General features: G+C 44.5%; 2 protein-coding genes across 2 annotated transcripts in view; both read right to left on the bottom strand.

Annotated features, from left to right (window-relative positions):
* Positions 1-457: 457 nt before the first annotated feature.
* On the bottom strand, positions 458-18,914 carry PTGER2 (prostaglandin E receptor 2). Its single transcript, XM_030319099.2, is given in 2 exon segments — positions 458-679; positions 12,623-18,914. Coding segments are annotated over 2 exon segments (1,260 nt in total). The 5' UTR covers positions 13,661-18,914.
* PTGDR (prostaglandin D2 receptor) overlaps positions 602-19,799 on the bottom strand; it is a 60,407-nt gene continuing 41,209 nt past the window's right edge. The window contains exon 3 of the mRNA XM_030319100.1: positions 602-679. The gene's annotated coding sequence lies outside the window, so the exon portion shown is untranslated. The remainder of the gene's footprint in view (positions 680-19,799) is intronic.

The following is a 19,799-nucleotide window of genomic DNA, read 5'->3' as shown; positions in this document are numbered from 1 at the left end:
TGCTTCCTCGTATGGACTTCATAGAGAATACATGTGAAGTTTTCTCTGGCCTGACTGTGCACCGTATGTTTACAGCGGCAGTAGCATAGATGATTGAAATCGAACACACAGTAACTACTTATGGGTTTTAAACAACTTACAAAACCACAATGTTCTCATTCAACAGGAAAGCTTAAATCAAAAGGCAACCGGATCCTAAATGCAGTTGGTTTTTTCTCAAAGGCCACGTACATGCTCATCGAGGCAGCTTTTATGTATTCTGCTGACACCTTCTGTGAAGTGCCTTGTCAGCACCTCTGTAGCACAAACTGCTGCTGAAACGTTGTTTACTCTGTTTTATTAGGGTAGCTTCACTTGTTATAAACTAACTTTTTTCATTTCTCCAAGGAGCCATTTCAAAATGATCTTCCAGATGCTGGCTAATAAGCACTTCTTAACTACTGTCCACAAGGTCAATCTATTTGCTGGCATTTGACTGTATAGAACAGGAAGTCTGTGCTGCATCTTGTGTTCTTAATGAAACCCGACAACAACCGGACTGAACGCACATTAGTCTCAGAACAGGAGGCCGAAGGATGGCAAAGACCAAGGGTCAATATTGAATTGATGGATAAAATCTAAGAGCTTGGAGGTCCCACTTTTCTTTTCGGGAAGAGGTTTCATTCATGTATGCAAAAATCTGTAAGAAGCAAAAAGGAAAAACTATATTAGTTTTATGTTGTAGCAGTGGAATGGGATTAGACGACGTGCAATTTCTTAAGATTAAGAACAAATGTGTGTGTGTGTGTGTGTGTGTGTGTGCGCGCGCGCCAGTAGTGGTAAAAGATAGGTAGAAGAATCTCATTCTTCCATGTTTATTCTTGACAAAAACTCTGAAATGTAAGCATTTTCTCCTTCTGACAGATGAGGACGTGAACTTCAGGAAAGTTAGTAACAATATGTTACTTATTTTTTTTTTAAAAAATTATTTCTTTATTTATTTATTTATTTTATTATTTATTTATATTTTATTATTTTAACGTTTTATTTATTTTGGGACAGAGAGAGACAGAGCATGAACGGGGGAGGAGCAGAGAGAGAGGGAGACACAGAATCGAAGAAACAGGCTCCAGGCTCTGAGCCATCAGCTCAGAGGCTGACGCGGGGCTCGTACTCCCGACCGCGAGATCGTGACCTGGCTGAAGTCGGACGCTTAACCGACTGCGCCACCCAGGCGCCCCTTTTATTTATTTTTGGGATAGAGAGAGACAGAGCATGAACGGGGGAGGGGCAGAGAGAGAGGGAGACACAGAATCGGAAACAGGCTCCAGGCTCCGAGCTGTCAGCACAGAGCCCGACGCGGGGCTCGAACCCACGAACTGTGAGATCATGACCTGAGCCGAAGTCGGATGCTCAGCCGACTGAGCCACCCAGGCGCCCCACAATATGTTACATTTATATCCAACACTTAATCTGACTTAATTATCACAATTCAGGGAGAGAAGTCACCCAGACATGGGTTCTGGACATGGGACTGCCTGGCCTTGAATCCTGGCTCCATAGATAGCTTTGGGACCGTTGGTAAGAAAACAAATCTTTGTGCCTCAGTTTTTACATCTGTAAAATGAGTGATAATGAAAACAGTACCTACCTCTTGGGTTTTTTGGAAGGATGACCGGAAGTAATATGTGCAAGCTATGTAAAACAGTGCTCACCCAGTAAGTACCCCACAATATTAGTTGTCATTATCTCCTTCAGTGAGGACACCAAAGTGCAGAGAAGTCAGGTGACTTTCCCAAGTCCCCAAGGGCTGGTTAGTTGGCAGAGTTGGGACAAACATTCCAACTTCCTTGACAGCGAGTAGAGTGCTCAGCCATGTGCTACATTCATGGCTATAGCCTATCTTAGAACAAATGCCCTTAGAACAACCTCCTAAATACTGGAAAGCTGACACATCTTGCCCATTGACCAATGTTTCAAACTGGTATACCAGTTCCCATCTGATTCCTCACATATTTGGGGATCAATGCAAGTTCTGGTCAGATTCAAAGGAATGGAACAGTACATGCTCCATGAAGATCAAACACTCCCACATGGCTTACTGAAAAGAGGAAAACAAAGGGAAATCACACCCGACTTTAAAACCAGTTCTTTATAATGTTACAGGGACTTTCTTACCAGGGGGAGCCTGTGAGTTAGAGAGCTGCGACTTCTTCCTCCAGGGTCCTTTGCCAGAAAAAGGAATGTTTTTTTTTTCCTTTCCTCCTGGTACGTTACTCTGCAGGCATCTGGCAATTGGATATACAAAGCAAATTGCAGGGATGGAGAAGAGTAGTCATCTTTGGGTTGCTTATGTTAGGACAAGAGCAGGAAGGTTTGGCAGCCAGAGGTGTTTATGACAGAGAATCTTGGAATAGGGAATGGAGGAAAGACTTGGCAGATGAGCAAGGAAAAAGAAGAATTGATGGTGGATTTCCCTGATTATACAGAGAAAAGGAAAGTTAGGTGGGAATATGCAACAGAGCAATACTTTTCTTGTCAGCCAAACTATTTTGGATGAGAAATAGACAGTACTTATATGGTATATCCAAGGAGCAATTTTGAAGATTAGAATTTCAAGATAATGGTGTACAAAAGTCCAGTAGATTAAAATATATTAGTTAATACACACACATACAACTGACACTCTGTCATAGAAAAAGTCTGTAGCTGAACTTATGATCTAGTTTGGCCAAAGCATACGATGACCCTGAACTGGCTAGCCATAGCGGCAGTGTAGACAGGGCTCAGCACTCTAGTGTCACACATGAAGATGAGTCAGGTTTTCAGTGGGGAATGAACCCGTATCATAGTTCCTGATCTCATTAGAGAGCAATAGAGAGCAATGAGAAGTGAAAAATGGTTTTAGAGAATGAAGCAATTCTGTACTATTTGTTTCCTTTCCCTTTCATCCATCATACTGGGCAATTTTTAGAAATGCTTAAAATTTGTATTTCATGAGGTGGCCAAGATTTTGGAGGAGATAATTTCTTCTTTTACACTGGGAAAAGTTGACATACTTTAGGGACCCTGAAGTTCATGATATAAGTTTTATCTTTTTTTACCTCACCATTTCCTTCCCCCACCCCCCACCCCACCCCCATGGTCCTCGTCTCTTGCCTAGAGCTCACCATTTTTGATGTTGTGGATCCTAGCTTTGTCTTTAATTGTAAAATATACATAGCATAAAAATCTACCATTTTAACCACGTTCAAGTGTAAAATCAGTGGCATTAAGTACATTTATATTGTTGTGCAACTATGTTGTTTATGTTATTTTCTGTATATCAAGATGTTTTGACATTTTAAAACCTTTCTGGTTGGGAAGAGATTGCCTCTCCCCAGGGCTAGCCATTCTTTTTTTTTTTTTTTAAATGTTTATTTATGTATTTTGGGAAAAAGAGAGAGAGAGAGAGAGACAGGGACAGAGGGAGGGAGGGAGGAGTGGGGGAGGGGGAGAGGGAGAGGAGAGAGAGAATCCCAAGCAGGCTCCACAATGTCAGCACAGAGTGATGCAGGGCTCCGATCTCGCTAACTGTGAAATCAGGACCTGAGCTGAAATCCAGAGTTGGACCCTTAACTGACTAAGCCAGCCAGGTGCCCCAGGGCTAGCCATTCTTCAGAGACAGCCCAGGGCTCACCCAGGAGCTGTCCTTTGATATGCAAAGTAACCAAGCCTGAGCCCCTCCACGTGGTCCTGTACCCCAGGGGCAATATTCCTCTGGAGAGGCCCAGGCTGTCCTCCGGCTTCTGCTCCTTCTGCCTCCCCATCTACTCTAGTACCTTCCTTGCGGCTCTGGTGTTGTGCAGTGTTTGCTGTATGATACAACTTATTGTCCCGAGCCTTTCCTGTGCTCCTCTTCTGGCTGCACCGGACTGGCCATCACGTAAAAGAACACAGAATAGCAACCATCGCCACCATCCGTCTCCAGAACCTTTTCTTCATCACCCCAAACTGAAACCCTGTACCCGTTAAACAATAACTCCACATTTCCTTCTGCCTCCAGCCGATCCTAGATTTTAATGAAAGGCTGACTGACACATTGGATATATCAATTAATAACGTTTCAGTGCTACTCTGAAATCAGCTTCCAAGGCTGATAGAATTTATACGTGTTTTTGCACACCTGACTAACAAATTTGCTATGAACAATCTAAACGAGTCAAGTTGAGTTTTGATTCCTTAGGATAGAGGCTCTCTCTACAGGGCTTTGCTAAGAATATAGAGTTTGATTTGGTACCTACAAGGTGGTATGGATCAAAATTAGTGTTCTTTAGATTTATCTTCTTTTTTCTTTAACATTTATTTATTTTTGAGACAGAGAGAGAGCATGAACAGGGGAGGGTCAGAGAAAGAGGGAGACACAGAATCTGAAACAGGCTCCAGGCTCTGAGCTGTCAGCACAGAGCCCGACACGGGGCTCGAACCCACGGACCGCGAGATCATGACCTGAGCCGAAGTCGGACGCTGAACCGACTGAGCCACCCAGGCACCCTAGATTTATCTTCTTTTTTTTTTTTTCAACGTTTATTTATTTTTGGGACAGAGAGAGACAGAGCATGAACGGGGGAGGGGCAGAGAGAGAGGGAGACACAGAATCGGAAACAGGCTCCGGGCTCTGAGCCATCAGCCCAGAGCCCGACACGGGGCTCGAACTCACAGACCGCGAGATCATGACCTGGCTGAAGTCGGACGCTTAACCGACTGTGCCACCCAGGCGCCCCAATCTTCTTTAGAACACTTTCAGCCTCTCATGGAAAGTTTCCTCTTGGCTCTGACTGGTACTGTGATTCTGGGCTACTTTTCTACTGTTAATGCAACTCCATCGTGGTTTCAGAATTTGGGGGCAAATGAGAACTTTATTGGTTGTTCACTGAAATCACCTGAGGACTGTTTAGACTACTCTGATGGCTTGCTCCCACCCTCAGAGACTCTGATTTAATTAATCTGGGCTGTAACATGGGTGTCCTCAGGTTTTTTAACCTCCCCCCCCCCGCCGATGATTCTAACATGCAACCAAGGTTGGGAAACCACTGTTTTAGAACCTTTACCCAACCCCTGAAACAAGCTGAAAATTATTCATTATCACACTTAACAACAAAAGACCCATCAGTCAAACAAATGACGTTAGCTTCCAGAATTCAGTTCGTGATCATTACTATACAATCTGATTTTCCTTTGGAAATTGAACCCTATGTGGATAGCAGTTAATATTTACTGAAGACTTATGTGTGCCAGGCATGGGGCTAAGCAATTTGTAAGTCTCATTCTGTTTAATCCTTACACAAACTTGCAAAATATGATTATTCCTGTTTTAGTGAGGAGGAAATCAAGGCCTAGTAGATTAGTTACCATGCCCCAAGTCACCCTCCAGGGAAGTAGGGAAGTCATGGAGGAGCCACACTCAAGCAGTGGGACCAAAACCCTCCTTTTAGCCACTACACAGTCTGCCACCTTCTCCGTAAACAGCCTGTGATACAAAGGCTCACGTGAGGGGCGCCTGGGTGGGCTCAGTCGGTTAAGCGTCCGATGACTTCGGCTCAGGTCACGATCTCACTGTCCGTGAGTTTGAGCCCCGCGTCGGGCTCTGTGCCTACTGCTCAGAACCTGGAGCCTGTTTCAGATTCTGTGTCTCCCTCTCTCTCTGCCCCTCCCCCGTTCATGCTCTGTCTCTCTCTGTCCCAAAAATAAATAAACGTTGAAAAAAAAAAAAATTAAAAAAAAAAAAACAAAACCACAGCTATAGCTAAGTAGCTACTTGTCTTTCTTTGGGTTTTTTTTTTTTTTCCCCTTCACATTTTTACAGTTAAACTGCAGGCAGAGACTGTCATAAGTTTACCTGCCTTGTGAAAGACATTAGGGTATCCTGCCTATGGTTTTGTATAATCCATTCTTTAAAAAACTTTTGGTGTCCATTATACTTCCAAAAACTTTTTTTAAACACAGAACTTTTGGGGGGACGTTATTTTCCAGGCATATGATGTTTTACGGAAATCCCTTCCCCCAAACCATAGGTGCTTTGTGGTAGAGGGGACAGGAGCCTATTTCCCTAGGAAGACTGGGGCAGGGATACGGCTCCAGTACTAAAGAGTATTCCCTGCCTTGTGCTTCAGATGATCCCGGGACTGGACCCAAAAGAGAGTTCATGCTAAAGTTTGGAGCTCTGGGCCTGCACGTTCCAGGGTGCTGGCCCTTAACTCTTCGAGGAAAAGGATAGGCACTGTGGAACATCTACCCCGAACTCCTATAAACACAAGATTTTGCAAATGATTTGAAAGTGATCCATGTGCTGCCCATGTTGTGCAAAAACAACCCTGGTCTAAGGGAAGTTCTGGCCCTCCCCGCATGCACTTTCCCTATCCCTGGCCCTTCCCATCACCCATATGTCCTAACTGCAGAAGACTTAAGCCTAGTGTTCCGTTAGAGGGGGCAATTTTAGGCAGCAGATTATTCTGAGAAAAATGAAGCTTGGTGTATCTTGGCCATATAAACTGAGGCACAGTGGATGTGAGCTCAAGATAAGGGAGGGGAATGGTGGTCAGAAACCACAAAATAGAGGACAGGAGAAGCCACGGAAACCGAGCCGACCAAGTTGCAGATTAACTGGGTCTTAAGCCTTGGTGGAAAGAGACTTGCTGTCCTCCTGAACACTGTGGGGAGATGAGTCCCTCACCATTTCTATTCTATTCTGTGCTATGCCATTCCATTCTTTCTTTCTTTTTTTTTTACTTAATACTGTGATGGACTCTTGACATGCCAAAAAAGAAATACACCTCCCTAAAGCTGTTTTTCTATAAAGTGAGGGCCTGGCCTCAATTATCTGAAAGAGCAGTGATGACTAACTTAAAGGGTGTAGACATAATGTGCAGCTTTTCTTTTGGAAGAAGAACTATGGCTCTTGCTGTCTAAATTTTAAAAATTCAGTGTAATTGTGTCTTTATTCACAACCACCGTTTTATAATGGTGAAGGACGAGGTGTCAACCGAAAACATTACTTTAGAGGAACATTCTCTTTTAAAATAATTTTTTTAATGTTTATTATTTTTGAGAGAGAGAGAGAAAGAGAGAGACAGAATGTGAGCAGGGTAGGGGCCAAGAGAGAGGGAGACACAGAATCCGAAGCAGGCTCCAGGCTCTGAGCTGTCAGCACAGAGCCGGATGCGGGGCTCAAACTCACAAACCGTGAGATCATGACCTGAGCCGAAGTCGGATGCTTAACCGACTTAGCCACCCAGACAGCCCTAAAGGAACATTCTCTTAAAAGGTCACATGTCTTAAAATGATTTTACTAATCCCCAAACACATCGTTGGTGATGCATAATGATAAAGGGATTTCCAGCCGTTCATGGATAGAACTTAAAATATTACCAAACAAATTCATTGTGGTTATGCATGGAGAGTTCTGAGATTCTTTCATCCTTACTAGCATTGTGATATTTTGCACATACGTAATTGACAAATTTCATATGTTTTACAACCCCCATTCATGTTACATTTACATAAAGAGTTCCAGGAATGAACAGAAAACTCCAGTACTGTTTACTTGAATTTGCTCTGTATTTTGAAGACCATATTTCCACTAATCAGACTGCCTAGAAATTATAGCCCTAAAGAATTTCTAAAGATGAAGACATTATTTTAGAATGAGCCAACGGTTCACTTTTGAAACTTCAGAACTGAATAATATATTCTAAGGGCAAGTGGAAAGCAGTTTAAAATGACCAGCAGTTATCCACAGCTATTGGGAATGTAGGGACTGAGTGGCTTGATGTGGGTTGGAAATTAAAATACAAACATTATCTGAGGCAAGATTGGAGGTCTGATATATTTTCTGTGTTCTGTTCCATTTCAGGAAGAAAGTTTCTATTTATCTCTGTGAAATGATGACAACAGCTGATCAACATAAGGAGGAATTCATTAATTTATACACTATCCCTTTAGTACATAAACAGTTTGGAATATGTTGTTGGTCCCATGCATGATTTCATATTGGACAGCCAAAATAATGTCATTTCCTGAAAATACCATGTTTTGTTTTTTTTTTTATCACGTAAGAAATGTTTTATGTGTACCAACAGAAGATTTTATGTGAGGGGTAATCTGATTATTTCTTAATTTAGACCAACATTTATATTAGCCAGTCTCCTTAAATCTCCGTCTCAGCCTTTAATTCATAGGACTGTGGAGAAGAAAAAAGAAACCGCACACTTGGCCCCAGCTCCTTGATCTGGCATGCAGAAAAAGGTCTTTGCCATTTTATTTTTAAAGTGAACAAGTTGGAATTGAGACAAAGCGGTCCAGGATATTTATAACATCCTTACCATTCTTTTGTGAAAAGTTGGATGAATCTTCTCATATGCAACCCCTGAAATGAGTACTTTCTCTCTGCTAGTACTGTGGCTAAGAGGACAGGCTCTGTGCTTCAATTGCCCGGCTGTGAACCCCAGTTCCAACACTCACTAGCTGTCGGACCCAGGGTAAGGTATTTGCCTCATCTGTAAAATGGGAACAATAATACTATCTATTTTATAGGTTGTTGTGAAGATAATAAGTTAGGTATGTAAAAATTAGCACTCAAAAGGTTAGCCATTTTGATGTTGATAATAATGATATTTGAGGGTTGAGCTTGACTTCATATAAGGTGCTGGGCATTTTACATTTTGCTAGTTCCACTTCCAACCTTTGGAAGTCCTAGACTCATGTTCTTGGAGCAAGCAGTAATTCTAACCTGCCTACACCTTGGGACAATGGCTGACACAAATAGTTCCAGGTTTCCTAAATTCCCCACTCCCCCTCCCTGCTTCCCTCCCTCCTGGCACGCTGGAAGAGGCTGGTGCCCCACTGGATACACAGCTGTCAAATCTCCTCTTTACTGGGCCAGTGGAGTGGTGTGGCCCACTTTTGAGGGACACAGAAAGCAGCTCTGTTATCCCGAGGAAGGAGTAGAGATAGAGTAGATTGCTAGTACTTTCTGGGGACACAAGGAAGACAATTAGTTGGGATAGCTCATTCATAATCACTTTACATTGGTTACATTTTGAAGTGATAATATTTTGGATATTTGGGGTTAAATAAAATTGATGAATTTTTACCATTTCTCTTTACTTTTTGTCATTTGGCTAATAGAACATTGCAAATTCCATATGTGGCACAAGTGTATTCTATTGGACTGTATTGTTCTGTTAGAGGAACAGGAGAACTTCTGAACGCAATCACAGGTCTTTGCCTTGTCCCGGTTAGGGTGCGTGGAAATGATTACTGCCTCGTATGGGAGATTGATGTAGGCCATTTCTGACCACATTTTCGTGTGGGCCAAGTAGACAAAAAGGACATGAGCAGAAGGTGCCCCCCAGGGCCCATGGCAAGCATTCTGAAATAACAGAATGTATGCACCAAACAGTAGCTGTGATTTTTAAATCAACAGATAAGCTCTCCATGAAATAACTTAAATCAGGATACTGCAGCATTTCATAAGGTTTCAAGTGCTATGTAAATGAAAGATTCTAACAAGCACCAATAATCTATTGACAAAGCAATTAGTGAGCGGTCAATGTAAATTTCCTTATTCAAAGATGGCTTGAGGGGCACCTGGGTGGCTCAATCAGTTGAGCACCAACTCTTGACTTGGGCTTGGCTCACTCAGGTCATGATCTCAGGTCGTGGGATCGAGCTCTGAGTCAGGTTCCATGCTGAGCATGGCTCCTGCTTGAGATTCTCTCCCATTCCTCTCCCTCTGCTCCTCCCCAGTTTCTCTCTTTCTCTCAAAAATAAAATAAAATTAGAAGAAAAAAAAAGATGACTTGATACTTCCCATTTAAGGTACAGTTCAAATACCTGTTGGGGCCTAGTGAGTTACCTACACTTCATCTGCATAACTTGTCATGTTAGCCCCAAGGTGAGAATCAGTGTCTGACTTTCTGATTATGTTCACTCTAGGCTTTTTCCCTGTTCTTTGGGAATCTTTGCCATGCATACATGCAGAAGCAAACCTGGATAATATTGCTGATAGTATCAATGCCACTATCATAAAGTGCCTTCATAATCCTCATCTGGTGTCCCCAACCCATAAACAGGCGATCTAAATAAAAAACACAGCTTCAAAGTGAATCTCCTACTTCCCTACTCCTTCTAACCAGACTTCTAGGCTCTAAGCCCCTTGCATCTGGCAACTCTGGAGCAGTTCTCTGGCTTAATGGTAAATAAAGGGGGAAAATAATTTTCATATGAATATGTGTATGTATACACAGAGGGCTTGAAAATCAACATACAGCAATAACCGAGATCTCATGATAAAAGGCAAATTTATTTGAAAACAGGAACCTGTTGAAAATCACTGCCTTTATCTTTTATATTGTATGTATGCAGTGGATTAGTCTTGATCAGAGGAGAGACTTTTTCCTCCTGCTGTCTTCCTCTAAAGGGCTTAGGGAATAACAATCCTTTTCACAAGCCTGTGTCCTCTCTGAGCCCATTCCCAAGGTATTTAATTGGCTGGGGAAGGGTATTTTATATATATGCACTCAAAGATCACAGAGGAAACTCTTAGAACTGACCTCCCAATTTGCACCAAGCCAAGACCAACACTACCCACATCAGAAAGGGTTTATTGGCCTCTGAGTTGTATTCTAAGTTGCTTAGTGGAACTAGACATTCTTTCTCTCAAAGACACATGTTCTGCATATTAGTCCTGACCCCCCCCCCCCAAAGGTGATTTAATTCCTATTATGCCACCAAACATTTCTACTAGTAAACAAAAGATACGCATAGAAGCCATGTCAGTTTCTATATCACAGCCTTTCTGTTGCACAAACTCCCTGGTTCAGGGTGGAATAGAAGATGGTGGCCTCTCGTGGTCCTACTTCATTTCAGAAGAGGGCACCTTTGTGTAACTACTGATTCAGACCAGCTTCTGCCCCCAACAGAGAATGGGGGTAGAAGTGTGAGGACAATGGGGACCAGAGAGAAGAGAACATAGCTATGAATCCAAGTTAATTTAGGGGGCAAGGTGTCCCTTTCCACCCTGGAGGATGAGTATATGCAAGTAATCAAAAGCAGTGATGGAGGCGGGAAGTAAGATAAAGTCACTTCTCTAGCTTCTACAGGTCAGACCTGATATTGGTAGGCACTATCCAGCTCTTCTTTTCTCCAAGGAGGGAGTTATGGCCAACTGCTTACATCCTTCAGGGTCAACTTGTTCTTTTTATTAAACTTAAAAAAATATATATATATATATATATATTTTTTAATTTATTTTATTTTTTTATTTTAAACTTAAAAAAAAAAATATATATATATATATATATATATATATATATATATATCTATATATATTGAGAGAGAGGGAGAGAGACATAGAGCACAAGCGGAGAGGGGCAGAGAGAGAGGGAGACACAGAATCTGAAGCAGGCCTCTGAGATGTCAGCACAGAGACTGATGTGGGGCTTGAACCCACAAACCATGAGATCATGACCTGAGATGAAGTCGGGGCCTTAACCAACTGAGCCACCCAGGCGCCCCCAGCCTTGTGCTTTTGAAGACTGGGAAGTGGCGCTGCGAAACTCCAGTCCCCAGCTTCCAGTATGAGGCCAGTGCCTGCTCAGGACACATTCCAGGCTCTGCTACCTGTTCCACCAGAGGAGACTCAAACTCACAGCATTATAGAGCTGACTGCTAAGCCTGCACCAAACCAGGCCAGCACCCATCCCAAACCTAGGCACCCATTTTCAGTTCCCCAGGCAGCCTCTGGCCTGCTGGGTCATGGCACATGCTGTACATGCCTAACTCTCCCAACCTTGAGATGGACCAGCCATTCCTGTGTGTGGCTTTGTGCTCATAAAGCGTATGACTCTAAACTGAAGAAACCCTGTAGATATTTCTGATAGTGATATGAAAAGAATACTTGTAAGAGGGTACAAAATGCCTTCTTTAGAGGAATTGCAAAAGCTTAGCGAGGGGTTTCTCCAAGCAACCAACTTTGCCTTTAATTAGCATTATGGACATATTATGAGGTCCACGTTTTTTTCATTGGCCACAAAGAGTTTACATCCCCAATAGGTAAACTGGGAAACTTGTGAACTGTTTGCTGAACTTTTATGACAAGTAATGAATGCTCTGACTTTATCAACAGGGACCCTTCTCAATGGCAGCTGGAATGCTGTGGGTTGGCCACCACATTATGTGTTGGGAGAAACAGAAGTCAAAGCACAGAGAACACAGACCCATGGGTAGGGGTACAGGAAGGTGACCTGAAGCTCAGGGAAGGCAGGTTGTACTGATACCCATCCAAAGGTGGAGGGGCTGCCTCCTCCACAGGCACTGAGGCCAGGCTAGCAGAGTCTGGTGGGAGTGGGGGGTGGCTTTTTACCCTCTGACAGTGGTCTGGGGCTGGCTTATGGAGGGTCCAGGCTCCCTTTCAGGGGACTGTACTAGGTGTAAGAAACACTAGCATAGAGTCAGCGGGTTAGGGGGAGCAGGGAAGTGGGGTAAAGGTGAGAAGCCAGAGGAGAAGGCTCTAGGCCTCCCCAGGACCTATTCTTACAAGTTGCAAAAGTGAGTCAGAAGGCTGCCCAGAGCCGGGCTATGGAAACCAAGTGGCTTAACTTACTGTGAAAGGCAAGGAGCACACAGCAAAGGTGATGGTCATAATAGCCAGGAGAATGAGGTGGTCTGTCTCCTCCGCCATGGACAGCCTTTCCCCTCTCCTGCGGGCCCCAGGGGCGTCCCGGCAGCTGCCCAAGGAGGGCCCGCAGCGGCTTCTCCTGCTCCGACGGTGCATGCGGATGAGGTTGAGGATGACGCTGAAGTTGCAGGCGAGCACCGCGACGATGAGGAGGAGCAGCAGGGTGGCATACAACTGCAGGTACGTAGTCTGGCCGTGCTCGATGAAGCACCACGTCCCGGGGCAGTACTGGACGTACTGCCCGTAGTTCAGCAACGGCAGCGAGCAAAAGAGTAGGGAGACGGCGTAGATGGTGGGCAGCACTGCCAGGCCGCTGCGGCGTGACACGACGCTGGTAGAAGTAGGGTGCCCGATGGACAGGTAGCGCTCCAGGGCCATGGCGAACAGCATGAGCATCGTGGCCAGGCTGAAGAAGGTCATGGCGAAGGCGAAGTAGGTGCACGCACGGCTGTCAGGCGCCAGCGCCACCAGGGTCTGGTTCCGAGCGTAGGAAGCCAGCACCACCGGGCTGATGAGGCAGGTCCCAAGCAGGTCGGTGAACACCAGCTCTGTCACCAGCACGTGGAACAAGGAGACCGAGTTCCCGCGTCCCGCGCTGCGTCCCGCGTCCCCCCGCCAGCGGCGCGCCAGCAGCGCCAGAGCGATGAGGTTCCCCAGCACCCCGGCCGAGAACATCACCGAGCTGATGGCCGGACTTTCGCCGGAGGGGAGCCACTGCCGCGACCCGCAGTCCTCGGGCCAGGAGTCATTGGAGATATTGCCCATGGTGGAGCGCCGGCAGGAGAGAGGCGCCCTCCTCTCCCGGCTCGTACCTGGAGGAGGAGGGTCTGAGAGCGCTCCGGCACGCAGAGGGAAAGGGGGAGGGATCCTAGTCCAGAGCCCCCTTCCGGCCCCCAGCGCGCCCAGGGCAGGCTCGGCCCCAGGGCTCGCGTCGCTCCGGGAGAGGCCACTAGGCTGCAGCATCCGGGCGGCGCTCAGGGCTCCTCTGCCGATCCTCGCTCCTCTCGGCCGCGGCCCCGCGCCCAGGGGGCGGCCGCCACCACTCCGCACCCGCCTGGGGACGGACTCAGAAGCGGAGTCACCGTCCCCAGGGCTAGCGCCCGCAAGCCGCCCCAGAGGTGGGACGCGCGCGTCCCACCCCGTGGGGGCACTGCGAGTTCACTGCGAGGTCCTCAGCGGGGAGAGGGGAGGAGACGGCCCCGACCCCGAACGCCGGCCCGGCCCGGCCCCGCGGGCGCTGGGCTGGAGCTGCGCTGTGGCCCTGCTCCCACCCAAACCCTGGGCAGTGGGTGCTGGAAGCCGCACGGCCGCCGACCTCGGCTAGGAAGCGTTGAGCCCAGGCGGAGCGCTGGGAGCGAGAGCGGGGCACTTGTGGGGTGCGCAGAATTCACGGAAGGCGAAAACGGGAAAGCAAGAGTGACTCACCAGACAATGGAGAAGTTTGGAGGGCCAGTCCTGGCCGTGTGCATAAGAAGGGAACAACAGACACTAAAGACAGCTTGCAGTAAGATCAGTGTCTTTTTCTTTTTTCTTTTCTTTTAACATTCTCAGGAAGATAAGCCAAGGGGCCGGGACCAAAATTGGGAGGAAGTTGAAAGTACGCCTGGTGAGTGTGAGGAACCGAACCAGGCGCGCCGCTGAGCTGCCTGTTGCATTGTCGGCTTTGATTCGGTTGCCAGCATTTCGCCTTTTCCTGTGTCAACACCAGAACGGCTAACCACTCGTTACAGCAAGCAAGCAAGAATGAAAGAAAAAGAGAAAGAAATGTTCCTGATGTGTGGAATTGTGTTTGTGAACACAGCTGGAAAGCACTGCACGGCGGCTCTCCACTCAAGATCGGCCCTGAGAGAAAATGTTGCTCAGGATTAATCTTTTCATGTTAACTGTGCAGAGCACATTTGGAAAGACCCATTCCTGGTAAAGTGTATTACTAAGTGGCCAGTTTTAGAAACTAGGGCTGACAAACGTGTCACAGTTGCAGACTCCTGAAAATGGGCTGGTGTTTAAAACAACAACAAAAATCCAGTTTGATGGTCGAAAGGGGTAATTCTATTCTGTGAGGAAAGTCATAGCCACTTGGGGACGGGAGGAAGACTGAGAGGTGGAAGGATCTGCATAGGGAACAGGCAAGGGGAAAAAGTCATCAGGGTGGAAGAAAGAAAAAATTACCTGTTGAAGAACACATCTTACTCGCCATGAATATGTTAGCTCACCTTGATACTTGGTCTGGGAATTGGAATGGAGATGGGGCTCCCAAAGGACAAGTTCACAGGGAGTCTATTTTTCTCAAATAAGGAGTTCAGCAGTCACAGGTAGGTGGGCTTCTCAGGACCCACCTCCTTCTGTTCTCCAGCCCTTTATTCCTAGCATACCGGCTTTCAGTCTACATGTTCTTTCCCCATGTAGTCACCAGTCAGGATTCAACCAGAGAAAAAAACCACTATAAGTGATGAAGAATGACAGATTTATTGTTAGGCACCAGATCTGTGCTGTTCAACATAGTAGCCACTAGCCACATGTGGCAGTGTAAATGAATTAAGATGAACTGAGAGTAAAAATGTAGTTTCTTGGTTGCACTAGGTACACTTCAAGTGCTCGATAGCCACATGTATGTGACTAGTGGCTATCGTTGGGCAGCTCATATACAAAACATTTCCATCATCACAGAAGTTCTATTGGAGAAGAGGCATCAGACCTTACATGATTGTGGGAGCTCATTGAGAAGTCTGTTCAAAGCTGTTTGAGGTCTTTGATTCTAGTGTTGAAATGTGAAGTCACCATAGGTCAGACAGAATGGCAGTCAGGGTAGAAAGCTAGACCTGGATAAAAGCAAGTACAGGCTTGGAACCTGCAGGGGCTAACTGGAATTCATGAAAAACTAGAATCCTCTAAGACAGACTGGATTTGTGTGTGTCCCTCCCTACCTCTGACCTTGATAACAGGCATACTGCAGAAGAAGCTGGCATCCTTCATGGGGCTGCACATGCACTTGGCTTAGGACACGGAGAAGCTGAAGGAGGACACCCAACCAGCCAGGTGAGCCAGCAGATGAGTGACAATGTACTAGAGTCACCACTGTGCCTGGAGCCCTTGCATTGTCCTTCAGAGCATGAAAACCATGGCTGCTGCTTCGCCGCTGCCCTCTCAATCACATACAGCACTTCTCTTGTGGCTAATGCTAACCTTGAAACCATGCAGAATTCTGGAGAACAGATCCTGCTCAGCTGAGTTGACCCAGTATAAAGCTACCACACTGCCCCGTGGGTCCAGGCATGAAGTCTGCATTGAAAGAGGAGGGTGAGAAAGAGGCAGCTCCTGTGAGCTCTCTCTCTCTCTCTCTTGTGCCTGTTTCTTTCATCAGGAAAGCTAGTTTTCTAGAAGCACCTCGGTAGACTTCCCTTTGTGTCTCTTTAGCCAGAACGTGGCAAATTGGCCACTCCTTAGCTCCATAGGAAGCTGAGACGAGGGTATTGGGCATTTCCAGCTTCTTCCAGAGTAGAGACAGGCAGGGGAGAATGGGCTGGGAGTGGCATTGGGTTAGTCAGCCTCTTGTCCACTGTTGTGCACAGTGCATTCCCTACTATCCCCTCTGTGGAGCCTGAAAGGAAGGGCAAGAACACCTATTCCAAATTGCACCCATTGCATTTGAAGAAACTGAGGCACAGAAAAGTTGATGATCTTACCCAAGGACATACAAAGTTAGTGCAAAGCTAGGAGTATGGAAGCCAGACCATCTCAATTACATTACAGACCCCTGCATATTGCGCACATTGTCCATTTAAAGCCAGAAAGGAGTACATGGCAAGATACCCATCCTCAATACTGCATTAGAGCTCCCTGGCAAATCACCCAACACAATTTAGATGTTACTTTTTGCCTGACATATTGGTGAAATTTGAAAAGATTACACATATCCAGTATGACCAGAGAGAGAGAGAGAGAGAGAGAGAGAGAGAGAAATGTGCTTACTATTGGTGGAAGTGTGAGTGTGGCTACAGCCTTCTTGGTGAGAATGGTCTGTTAATTATCACAAATTTTGAATATGCTTCAGCCCAGAAATAATATTAAAGAAATGTACTGCCTCAGGAGACATAATCTGACAAATACACAAAGTTATCATATACGCACAGCAGAAAGAATGTTCGTTATTGCAAGGATCTAGAGGACTTCCATAGAGGACTTGTTTAATAAATTTTGATATACCTATGCAATGGATTATATAGTTGCTGAAAAGGATGATATGTATCTGTAGTTCTTGATAATGATCTTTACCACACATTGAGTTAAAAGCATGTATATTATTTCATTCATATAAAATGATATGTGTAAGCATTTGCATAGAGCAGCATCTAGAAGGATGTTCAGCAAAATGTTAGTAGTAATTTCTCCGGGTAGTACTTTTTTCTTTATGCCTGTTTGTTTTGACTGATTTTTCTATAAATATGTATTACCTTTATATTAGGAAATGCAAGGAAGCTGCATTAGAAAAAATTTTTTAGAAAAAAATCACTGGAGGAGACTGTCCTTTCTACTTGGCAGAAAGAAGGGAGTTAGATGCTAATGTTTTAAATTATCTTCCAGTTCTACTGTTAAGGTCTTGCCAGTTGTTTGAGGCTGATCAGGAGAGTGGAGATGTATCCTTTATTTTTCACGAGGATTTTTGCAACTGTCCTTATTTGAAGATTGGAAATAATCACGCATTTCACACCATTTCTAATAAGACGGTGCCCTGCCCTACTTCAAGTGACTGCTTTGACATTAGATTTTTGTCATCCCTTAACACAATTCTGTCATCACCAGGAAGTCCCTGTCTTACAAAGGTGGAAACAAAGTGTCAACCAAAGGGTCCAAAAAAACAAAAAAAAAAAAAACCTCAAAACGCAGTTAATAAAAACCAACTTTGAGATAGGTTCAAAAAAAATTAAAGGTAACTAACTATAAGTGGGCAGGTAGAATCTTAGTGGAGAAATAGAAACTATAAAAAAAAAAAACGGAGTGGAAATTCTAGAACTGAAACAGCAGCTTGTATTTGGCAGAAGAAAGAGTGAGCTTAAAGACTAATCACCTCTGGTCACCCTGCTTTCCATGTTATCATTACTTTTGCGCTCACTGGAAATATTCACACACTTTCCATACCATGCAAGGCTTGCCCCATTTACCTATCAAGAGATGCGTGGGTTTTCTGTGCTCTCGGATACCTCAAACCTCTCTGGGATCTGGGGTGCAGGGCCACATTATCTAGGAAACTCCAGTGTTCACATCTAAGCTAACTCTTGTTCTCTTGAACTTCCCCTTCTCTCTTTCACAGCTTGTGGACCCAGGTGGGGAAGAAGTAGGACAACTTTACTCTTCCTCATCTCTGACCTAGGTCTCCTCTACCTAGGTCTCCTCTACTCTAGTCTTTCAAAAGTCCTAAGCCAAACATTGTGTTCTGTTACATTGTTCTTTCTTTGAGGCAGTTAGCATAGCACACTCTAGCTGCTGCTAAAACTAGGCAAAGGGCTCACTTATCAGCCAAGTACTGGGCAAAAAAATTCACAGGTTAATATGTCAAATTATAACATTTACATTCACCTAGGTGTGTGTATATCCGAGGCTTGGTGAGACTTATTACAACCTCATAGGATTGTTTGAGAAACAATTTGATAAAGTCTTTGCAAAACCTGGGTCAATACAAAGTACTTTACAAACGGATGTAGGAGTACAACAGTTCTCTTGTCTTTAGACGGGAAATATCACAGCTGCTTATTAGCTCCAGGAGTTCGATCAAATGAGTCACTCCAATAATGTCAGGAAGGTAGATTGCCTGTGATTCTTATTCTTTTCTAAGATTGATAGAGAACAAAGAATCCAATATAGTAATGAAAATTCTCTTTTCTGAGAAATGTTGCCTTCCAAGGACAAAACCGACTACAGGGCAGAAAACCACACATAACACAAGAATAAGGCTATAGTTATTCAGCTTGTTTGTATAACGTGGCAACTCATTACAGAAATTTTGGAAAAATTAGAAGGAAGCAAAAAGTCATCTATGAATGTGTATCCTTTGAAAATGACCACTCTTAACATTTTGATGTGTTTCTTTCATTTTTTATTCTATGCATTTTTTGTTTTCATGGATGTGATAATATTGTATCTAAATTTTTCTGTACTGTTTTTTTAAAAAACTTAAAAGTAGGGGCACTTGGGTGGCTCAGTCAGTTAAGCATCCGACTTCAGCTCAGGTCATGATCTCACAGTTTGTGGGTTTGAGCCCTGCTTTAGGTTCTGTGCTGACAGCTCAGAGCCTGGAGCCTGCTTGGGATTCTGTGTCTCCTCTCTCTCTGCCCCTCACCTGCTCATGCTCTGTCTCTCAAAATAAATAAATCAACATTAAAAAAAATTTTTTTAAATATAAAGTATATTGAATACCTTATATTACAATGTGCATTAAAGGCCTTAAAAATGTGCGTGCTCTGAGATCCAGAAATTGCACTCTAGAGATCTATAATCCATTATTTACTCATTCAGCAACAATTATTAAGGCATATATTTACTGAGGCAGCACAGTAAAGTTTTAAGAGCAGGGGTTCTAGAGTGAGATTGCTTTGGTTTTAAGTTTTTATTTAAATTTCAGTCAGTTAACATACAGTGTTATATTAGTTTCAGGTGCAATATAATGATTCAGTAATCCCATACATCACTTGGTGCTCATCACAAGTGCATTCCTTAATCCCCATCACCTATTTCACCCATTCCCCACCCCTCCCCTCTGGTAAACATAAGTTTGTTCTTTATAGTTAAAAGTCTATTTCCTGGTTGGTCTCTCTCTCTTCCCCTGCTTTGCTCATTTGTTTCGTTTCTTAAATTCCACATATGAGTGACATCATATGGTGTTTGTCTTTCTCTGACTTATTTCACTTAGCATTATTACCCTCTGGTAGATCCATCCATGTCATTGCAAATGGCAAGATTTCATTCTTTTTTATAGCTGTATAATATTCCATTGTGGGGGTGTGGGTGTCACACACCCACCACATTCTTTATCCATTCATCAATCGATGGACATTTGGGCTGTTTCCATAACTTGGCTATTGTAGATAATGTTGCTATAAACATTGGG

Source organism: Lynx canadensis, chromosome B3 (assembly GCF_007474595.2).
Source record: "Lynx canadensis isolate LIC74 chromosome B3, mLynCan4.pri.v2, whole genome shotgun sequence".
NCBI classification, from domain to species: Eukaryota; Metazoa; Chordata; class Mammalia; order Carnivora; family Felidae; genus Lynx; species Lynx canadensis.
The sequence above is the reverse complement of the archived record's forward strand: the minus strand, read 5'-3'. Positions and strand labels throughout refer to the sequence as shown.